This window comes from Sphaeramia orbicularis, chromosome 8 (genome assembly GCF_902148855.1).
Source record: "Sphaeramia orbicularis chromosome 8, fSphaOr1.1, whole genome shotgun sequence".
In the NCBI taxonomy this organism is placed as follows: Eukaryota; Metazoa; Chordata; class Actinopteri; order Kurtiformes; family Apogonidae; genus Sphaeramia; species Sphaeramia orbicularis.
The window spans coordinates 27082322-27092433 of NC_043964.1; the positions used below are offsets into that span (position 1 = coordinate 27082322).

General features: G+C 38.2%; 1 protein-coding gene across 1 annotated transcript; it reads left to right on the forward strand.

Moving 5' to 3' along the window:
* Positions 1 to 5624: 5624 nt before the first annotated feature.
* btbd17b (BTB (POZ) domain containing 17b) lies at positions 5625 to 9730 on the forward strand. The gene is made up of 3 exons (XM_030141764.1): positions 5625 to 5871; positions 7332 to 7617; positions 7955 to 9730. Exons 1-3 carry the CDS (start codon positions 5778 to 5780, stop codon positions 9027 to 9029), a joined length of 1455 nt encoding a protein of 484 aa, XP_029997624.1. The 5' UTR covers positions 5625 to 5777; the 3' UTR covers positions 9030 to 9730.
* Positions 9731 to 10112: the final 382 nt, after the last annotated feature.

Below are 10112 nucleotides of genomic sequence, written 5' to 3' on the forward strand. Positions count from 1 at the left end.
CAGTCTCTGATTCAGTCACATTATAGTCACATTTTGCTGCAGTGATGAATGGTTGTCATGGGTTTGGTAATTAAATCTAATATATTTACATGTCAATTCATTAAAAGCATCTTTTAAGCTGCTCACTTTGCAGCTCTTTTACTTTTTACAGGTGACATGCACACGGGCACTTCAACCGAACGTCATCTAGTGCATGTAATTTTCTATAATTTATACTTAAAAGTACACAACCTAAATCTGAAAATATATTTTAAATCCATATGTTTGTTTCAAGGCATCATCAATAAGCAGAAGTACATCCACTTTACAGAGCCACCTGGTGGAGACAACTGTTACTGCAGAAATGGACGCGTTCAGAGACTGCAAAACATTTTACAGTCATTTATTAACCCTTTCATGCATAGTGGTCACTACAGTGGACAGTTATTCTATAGCTGTTCTCTTGTATATTCATGGGTTTTGTTGTTTTAGTTGCATATCAGCCAACACAATGGACACTAATGCATCATCCCAAACACTGACATTCATACTATTACTGTAAGTTTGCTGTTCTAGTTAAACCTGATAGCAGTAACATGTTTGACTGTAAATTAATTGCTTGTTATTGTTATTAAACTGCAATTATAAGGGTTATTTATTTATTTATTATTTTGCATATTATCTCCATGAAGTGAGTATTGACTAGTATTAGAGTATGTTAAAATGTGAGAAAACAGCAGATTGGCAGCATTAAAATTGTTTTTATTTTGTAGTTTTCACACAATATATCAATAAACACACGTTTATTTGCTTCAGTAATTAAATGCATGGTGTCTGTCAAGCTGAGTGGACATTTTTGTAACTCCATGAAAAATAGGTTCATCAAAGAATTTTCAACTGGATTCTTTTTTTCATGTCTAAAGAATAAAAACACGTAGGAAAAAAAAAACAAAAAACAAAACAAAAAAAAAACTTGATTAAAGTTCTCATAATTCATATATGAAAGGGTTAATTTAATCTAATTGATATGTTTTATGTCATGCCTCTGTGCAGGTGTTTAGTCAATAAGACATTGTGAAATATATGTGAAATATATTCACAGCATGGCCATGTGTTGTGTTATGCTATAAATCTATGAATAAATTATATATTTTTTAATTATATTTGTGTCATAAAAGGTTTAGAGACAGACTGATTAATTATTTTGGCAGAGTAATAGGATGATTTATAAACTTTAGATGTGTGATAGATATTATTAGGCTCCTTAACCAGAAATACTAGCTGTAAGATAAAATAAAAGCTCAAAAGAAACAAAAGCTCCCCCCAGATTGTTAAGAGTCAGTCTGTTGATCAATTCAACCTCAGTGATTAAACTTTGAGTTTAATATTCAGTGACTTCGGTTTTTGTTATTTAGCCTCAGTGCTCATTGAGCAGTCATTCAGTTTTTAATAAACTGAAAAACAGTTTCAGAAACCTATAATGTGCTGTCATTCATTTTTTGTGTAAAAGGTCGATGGTGATATTGGCCAAATAATTTGCAATCAGCTTTTTTCCCCCTCTATAAACTTTTGTCACTATTTCAGTATCTAAAAATCCACTGTTGGTCGACCTCTAAAATGGTTAAATGTGTCCCAATATTCTATTATAAATGGAGCATTGTGGCACTGCTGAGATGCCCCAGACTAGAAATCAAACTCTCCAGACAAAAGAGAACATGCCTGTTTTGTACAGACTGCAGGAAATATCACATCATCATCTGCCCTAGTTGGACTCATAATATGATCATTTTTTGTAATCATTTTTTACTGCGACTGCCCAGGAAGACGCTACAAATTGTTTTTCATTGGAGTATAACAATGACAAAATTCTATTCTATTCTATTCTATTCTATTCTATTCTATTCTATTCTATTCTATTCTATTCTATTCTATTCTATAGTCAGTATTCCAAGGTGTGGCCTCTATTTGACCTAATTATTGCAATTTAATTGATCCCAGCATGTGTTACAGGTTGTAACACGGAAATGTTATGTATTTGACATTAAGTCGTGTTGATTGTGATGTTCTTTCTGAGTTTGGATTGTTGCCATTTATTCAAGGGGCAAGGGAGTATCTATCCTACAGATGTAGTACTGCTGACCACCACTGGGTTTTGCTCCAAAAAGCCCTGGCATCCATAAATATACACTGCACTTCTGTCTAAAAATAGTACTATAATAGTGCTCAATATTGTCTTTGTAGGGATCACTCTGGTCTCATCTGTTTTATTTGGACCCGCTTATAAGTGCTTTGGTAGTCCATCTTTAAATATTTCCTCCCTTAATCAGATCTCAGGGTAAGTCAGGTGTTGACATCTGTTGGGTTGGGCTTTGATTGACAGCAGTGGACTGCTACCCTGCTGAGTCGAGCTTTTGGATTTTTAATAAAACATATTATATATTATTTCTTCACTGACAGTTTGAAGGTAGTGGTGGTTAACGGGTTCCACTAAACAAGAATGTAAAACAACTTTGTTACTCGCTCCTTGATGAGGTCTAATGTTTTACAGTCAGTGAGGTAGCACTTAGCACTAGTTAGTTCTGTCCTTTTCGTCGATATATGGTCATTTCTGGATTCAAAAGTCAACAGTTTGACAATACTCTGTGTACTAACTATTTACAGTCTATGCATTTATATTACTCAACTATTAAAATACGAGTACTTTCTGTAAAAAATTAAGAGCAGTATCTTCATGCTAAAACAAAAAGTGCCATTACCAGACCCAGTATTCTCTTTCATCACAATGTAATTAAAAAGTTAATATTGACAAAATCGTTCATAAGTAAAAGACTTGCCAGTTGACACACAACAAAATCAACCGTAATTGTTTCTTGTCTCTTGGCTAATGTTAGCCTTATGTTCCCTGCAGTTATATATTCCATATATTGAACAGCTTTTTGCTCTTGCCTTTTAATACCTTAAAGGGTCATACCTAGCATTGATATTCCAAACTCTCAACAGCAAAGGGAGGTTTCCTACCAAAACACAGTTAGGATTACAAAAACTGCCAACAGATCAACACCATGTAGCCACAGATAGTATCAGTCACTAAATAAAGCTATATGTTTTATTCCTGTATGGTTTGAGTTTTCAGCAGCTGCACTAAAGATCTGTTTGGACTCAAACAAGGTCAGAACTGTCACAGTCTAGTCTGAACTGTGGATCAACAAAAAGCCAGTTTAGTAATGATAATAACATCATATAATGACTATACCTTCACAAGTTTCATAATTAAACTCACCCGTGTAGAAGAAACTCTGCCATTTCCGTTCTTTTTATTTACAGCTGTGTCCAGTGGTGAAAACAACAGAACTTCTAGCTTTTATCACTTTGTCACTTTCTTTAACTCTAAAAGTTTCCCCCTCTACTTGTCACAGAAATCCCCAAACCATCTGTGTGAATATTCAGTTCATATCTTTACAAGTTTATACTTCTTCCTACTCCTTTTCGACCATGCAATATTCAGGCTTGTATGTGCTTGAGGATAGATTCTGTCCATTTGAATTTTATTTTGTTTATGTCTTGATTCGCTTTGTTTTGTCTTATTTTTCTTTGCATGTTTGAAATAAAATAAAAAATAAATAAATAAATAAAAATAAGCAATCCAATTCATCAGCATCTTTAGCATGAATTCAAAACTCTTTATTCTAAACACTAATAATTATTCTGGTACCTTTTTGAATATTTGAAATCCTACATGTAGCCCCTGTAAATGCTGTTGTGGTGTTTTGGAGCTGGCACATCCCCTCAGGGTTCAGTCAGTAAGGTCATCCAGGACATCTTGCTAAAACTTACTGTCGCTCAGCCTGCAGTAAACGCCATGTTTATTGTATCTGATCGAGTTCCCTGTGGTGAATCGATCTCTCAATGGACCTCATTCCGGGGACGCTCTGCAAATCCAGCAGCTGGTCAATCCACCCCTTTTCATTGTGGTCCTGTTAGAGGATTCTTTATAGGAGCTGATTGCAAACGAGAAAGCAATGTGACCCTAGTGAAGGGCATGCGTTTTTCAGATAGATACAAATTGTGTTTGTGCTAGTAAACCAATCTATATTCACTATGGAGAGCATTATTCTAATGTAGTGTGTGTTCACAAAAGGCAAGTTAATTCATATATGCACAAAGGCTATTCAGTGAGCTTTACACAAATGTCTTTATTTGCATTCACATAAACTCCTGAGTCTCACTTGTGTGTCTCAATCAACCATCCTGAAGTTCAGCAGATACAGAAGATGCTCCTAGGCCTCATCTATTAGTCTTATTGTCTGGTTCAGTTTGTTGCAGCAGGCTTCATTAGGCCACTTCAGCAGCACAGCGCTCCTCTGAGAACCTGTCAGGTTATTCATAGCAGTGGTTCAGGTTGGGGTCTCACAGGACGTCTCTTCTCCTGCATTTTTACTGCAGCCTGGCAGCCCTCAGGACTTCAACACAACCCTATTCCCTCTGAAATGTCTCTCCTTGTCTATCTCATTGGTAGAATGGTAGATGTATTTTAAACCCATTTATCATATTGCAGCATGTTAGGATAAATATTTTGAATGGACTAATGGCCTTGTCAGATGCATTGATTTTTTAAGTATCAAATCTATGCTGAGCCTGTGTTTTTGAGTAGATTTTAACAGTGATCTCAGTATCGATTGACCCATCTCGGACTGGCAGATCAATGATAGTGGAGTGGTAAATACAGACAAATTTTAATGGTGCTTTTAAACATCTATTTCAAGCTGAAGGTCATAACCAGAGATGTCACTGATAGTTTTTATTTAACTTATGTTTTGCTCTTTGAATTTTTTGCCTAGGTCAAACACATGAGGATCTTGGGCTCCCTCTGATTTTATTTTAACAAGATTAAAGGTTAGTGTGTCCCCTGCCAGTTGGAAACCATTGACATTTATCAGGTCCACTGCACTTAGCAAAGACTACAACAATGAAATCTGAAGGTATGATGCACGGGATGCATTTCAGATTGACAATTATAATAAGCTGATTTGAAGATCACTTAACTTTGTCTCTCCATATAGAAGCAAAATCATGATTGGCACTTGAATATTTAAACAGAGCTTATGTTAAATTGATGAGAAGACCTAGCACCAATGAAATTATCATTCCATTCGTTAGATTAACAAGCCTCCCGAGAAATAATTGCTCTTGACTCAAAAAGTGTCACATGAACTGTTTATGGCATTTGATTGACTGCAGTTAGTCACACTTATTAAAACCTGAATTACTTTTGACGAATAGTCTCAGTGGGAACCTACAGTCATTAATTGACTAATTACACAGCAGTGATTGGACTGGATATCAAGAATAGAATAAAAATGTAGTCGGTTAGGAATCTGATACACTTTGAGTGCCATCAAAATGTGTTAAAGTGTTTTTATTGGTTTTTCATAGTGTCTAACCCCCGATTTTGAAATATAAAAAAGGGGGTAAACATATAATCTGAGTCCAGAGCTGGCTTGGTGCCGTTGATCAATGCCATGTAACATCCAAAAGGGAGATATTCACAATCAAAGCTGTCGCTATAGCAACGCCCCTGCCAGATTCCACCAATCAATGGAGTCTGTGGGGTTGCGAGATGCGCCAGGGAAAGGCCAGCGTCCTACATAAAGAGTGCGGGACAGGGAGTCGGGCAGCACACGGGGCAACACACCTTACTACAAGCAAACGGCTGAGATAGCAGCAAGAAGAAGGGTCAGGAGAAGAGAAAGGAAGAGAGGGGGGACAAAGGAAGAGAGGCAGGGAATAACTGAGAAGATATGGTACGCTCATGTGAACAAGGGATCCCTGCCTGGGTCTTTGTGGGCACCATGCTCCTCTCACTCCAACTCAACTCACTTACAGTTAGAGGAGGTAAGAGAATATACAATATTGATACTTTGAATTGTTTCTATCTCATTTCTGTGTCTTTTTTGTATCCTACATTTTATGGGAAGCTCTATTGTTCTATTTCAGTCCAGCTTCCCCCATACTGTCAGTGGGTAGTAGGGCACAGCATGAATGTGATGCTGTCGCCCAGCCTCAGGGCAGAGGATGGGTATTTATCTGTTCTACTCATCCTGTCCTCATCTATCTGTCTGCTGGGTGCAGGGAAAGACAGGCAAGTCCATTTGCTGCCTGGCTTTGTGCCGGTGCAGCGATACAGTACAGAACAAGCAGAGACAGAAAGGTTTTCTCACTCTTTCGAGAAGATGTGACTTTGACTGATTTTGACCAAAGTCTTTGAAGGCCTCATTCCTCTGCTGACAGCTGAGATTTCATTTGAAATTCCTTGTGAACTCAGATTCATCTAATCACAGATATTTAGGGACTGTGTTTGAAATGTTTTATTTAATGTTTTCAGCCCCCCCATAGCTCTACTGAAAAAGACACAGAATCATTCTTTATTCATAACTTGTTTCATGCACTTGGAAAATAATCTTTCAGATCTCTTTTATTTAAAGAATGTAAAAAATATGACTTGTGTAAAAGATCCATGTTACCCCTTGGAAAATGCTGAATTTTCATTTGTGCCAGTGCCATTTGTCAATACTCACTCCACAATGCTCAGCTGGTTCTGGGTGCTGGCTGGCTAATTGGAAAAAGATTACTTTGAAGTGGGGGGCACTTAATTGTGGTAGAGAAATGAAGACTGTGAGGCATCCCAGAGAGCCAAATGTACTCCCCCTGTGTCTCATTAAACCCCCAGAAACAGGCCAACACGGCTGCTGATGGCTGTGGCAGAGCAGCATGGAAACAGCAGCTTGTCATGCTGAGTCTTTCATGTGTGACTCTCCAGTATGTGCCACTTGTGCTCGCCCTCAAGAGCGCCCATAGAAGCAGGGATGATTCTGCTAAGTCAGAATTCCTTTCAGAACACCCCGGTTCTGGTGGTTTTCTGAGTCAGCCACCTGGTGGTTAGAAAGTCAGGTTCCTTTTTTTTTTTTTTTGTACAGATGAACTGAAGCAAAAATAATTAAAGGATGTGCAAGGCGACGCTTGTCTGATAAATGTCATCAGCTGCGGTTTTGCTGAAGGGTTAGAAAGCCCTTTTCCCTGCTCATGTGGTGCCAAATCTGATTTATTTTAGACAAAATGCACATGCAGAAACTCAGCTAACATGAAACACTGTAAAGAATTACAAGTTTGACATGACTATGATGATGGAAATTGAAAACAACAGTATTTTGTGTAAAACATTTTGAATCCTGGAGTGAATGAAGGCAATAGGAAGTAGCTAATAATTACAGCTACATGAGACCAAGTCATATTCCTTTTGCTTGCATATAATGAGGCTTGTGTTATCATTCACTATCTTGAACCATTTTCTACAGCTGCCCTGAAGCAGGAGGCAGTCTTGGACAGTGGTGCCACAGTGCTAAATCACTCCATGAGTTTGGTGCAGCGTATGGAGTCCCTGCTAGCCATGGGGAATGGTAGTGATGTAACTCTGCGGGTCCAGACTGTCAACACGGATGAGATAAAGGTGATCCAGGCCCACACCCTGGTGCTCACCCTGCAAAGTGATGTGTTTGAGGAACTGCTGATGAGCCGCAACAACAGCGTTGTGGTTTTGATGGAAACACCTGAATGTGCAGCTGTATTTGACAAGTTCATCAGGTAAGAATTACTCACTTTGTGTTCTTTATTGTTGTTACTTTGTTAATCAAATACTACCTAGAGATTTCAGAGCTGCTTTTATGTGCCAAAATATTAATTCACACAAGCATATTTGCTCTCAGCCCTCTTTGACTTTCCCTTTTCATTGGTAGATGTTCTACCTAGTGCAATATTTTAAATTATACCGGCTGTTTGAGGCACAGTCTAAAATTGAGCAATGTGGGTTCTTTCAGTGACTCATAGGACTCCAAAAATGTGCATGTAGCATAAACAGTTTTTTTTTTTTTTTACCATTATTGATTTTAATAGATGAATACACAAGCTTTCTATCTTGCAGGTATCTCTACTGCGGTGACATTTCAGTGCGCCTTGATCAGACCATTTCCCTGCATAAGCTAGCCAGCAAGTACCATGTTTGGGCTTTGCAGCAGGGTCTGACTCAGTATATGACCCAACATCTATCCAGTGATTCCCCTGCAGGCCATGTGGTTGGCTGGTACAACTATGCACTACAAATTGGGGACACGGCCCTGCGAGACAGCTGCCTGCAGTACCTGTCCTGGAACCTGTCCTCTGTGCTGCAGAGCGGAGAATGGGGTTCCATCAGTGAAGACCTGCTCCTCTCCTTGCTCCAGCGTTCTGACCTCATTTTACAAAGTGAACTTGAGCTCTATGAGGCTCTGGAGGCCTGGATTAACCAGAACCAACCTGTCAGTACGTTTGTAGAAAATGCCCTAAAGGCCGTTCGATATGGTATGATCCCCCCTCAGCACCTCTTCCGTCTTCAGAAACAATCCTTTCTCATACAAAAGTATTACGAGTCTATCCGTGATCTCCTATACCTCGCTTTCCAATTCCATGCTGCCTCACCTATCCAACTAGCCAAATACTTTGATGTCAACTGCAGTATTTTCACTCCACGTAATTACCTGTCTCCCTCCTGGGGTTCCCACTGGGTCATCAATAATCCCACCCGCGATGACCGCAGTTTCAGCTTCCAGACGCAGCTAGGACCCAGTGGTCACGACTCCAGTAAGAGAGTGACGTGGAATGCCCTGTTCTCCCCTCGCTGGCTCCCACTCAGTGCCAGATCGACATATACTGAGCTGGGTGCCATGCAGCCCACTCGCACAGACGGAGGCCGACCTCGTATCATTGTTACACCTGCCACTTCAAGCCCAGACTTTGCCGGTGTGAGTTTCCAGAAGACGGTAATTGTGATGGCAAAGCAGCAAGGAAAAGTGGTGGTTCGTCACGTCTACAACTTCCACCAAAGCACAGAGGAGGCTGGGGATTTCCTGTTGGACGCCGACCTGCAGCGTCGGGCCTCAGAGTACCTAATCGACAGCTCCCTGTATCTGCACATTGTAATAAAACCTATTTATCATACACTCCTTGTTGCACGGAAATAAAAGCAGGAATTTAAGTGTCCTAACCACCATGGTTTGACAATTCCACCCTCCACCTATAAGATCACATGCACATACTCCAGAGTACACTCATATCACAGCACATATTTAGTCATCAGATAAGTTTTCATTGTTTTGTGCATTTTCTTGTCTTCCAACCATTAAGAGAGGAAATGTGTGGTACAATAAATAAGACATAATTTATCAACAGAGCTGTGATTATCATATAACTGATGGTGGGTTTTGATGGATTTAAAAAAAAAAAACACTTCACTGTACTGTATTTGTTCAGGTATTTTTGGTATAGTCTAACAGTTTATTCCTTGAATTTATTAGATGGTTAATGTCATTAGTATAGGTACTATAGTACAATTTTGCTTTATATTAAAATGTAATTGCTCTGAATTTTATGCATTTCATCATTCCAAAGTTAAATGTAGATTTAGTTTATCACATCAATATCCTAAGATGTGCACTGACTGTATATTGACCATGTTTACATGTAAAATTGTGGAAACTGAAGCGCCATTCCATTTCAAATGTTCCTTTGTATTTTGTAGTTGATTTTGTAAATTCTGCCCTCCATTTTTTTTTTATTTAGTATGATACATTTTGTTAAGCTTTTAAATAAACTATATGTAATACACAGTATGTAATATTCACCCTGAATAAAAAAAAACAATAATAAATGTGGAAAAAAATTGCTATTTATTGGTGTAATTTTTTTTTTTATGTTAATTGATAATAATGAATATAATGTCACTTTGAGTTTTGTGACTTACAATTTCTAAAATCTACCCTAGTATTGCACTATTAATAAAATATAAATCAATACACTAGATATTTTGCAGAACCTGTACTGGTCAAGAAATCAATATCAGCAATGACAAATAAATAGAATCTTTGTATCAGATCATTTATACAAGTTACGGCTATTCAAGTGCCGAAAGCAAATCAAATAAAATCTATAGGGTGTCCCATAAGTCTCCATACATAGGAAAAATAAACGTTTCTTGACATAAACCATTTTTATTTATATTATATGCTCTATATGACTGCCATTTTGTCAGGAACACATTTCAATGC

Bases quoted from the DNA above. Each gene is read 5' to 3' on its own strand.
- btbd17b (XM_030141764.1), top strand. From the start codon at position 5,778: ATGGTACGCTCATGTGAACAAGGGATCCCTGCCTGGGTCTTTGTGGGC. The intron at 5,872-7,331 runs GTAAGAGAATAT...CATTTTCTACAG, and splicing joins CTCACTTACAGTTAGAGGAG to CTGCCCTGAAGCAGGAGGCA. The intron at 7,618-7,954 runs GTAAGAATTACT...TCTATCTTGCAG, and splicing joins GTATTTGACAAGTTCATCAG to GTATCTCTACTGCGGTGACA.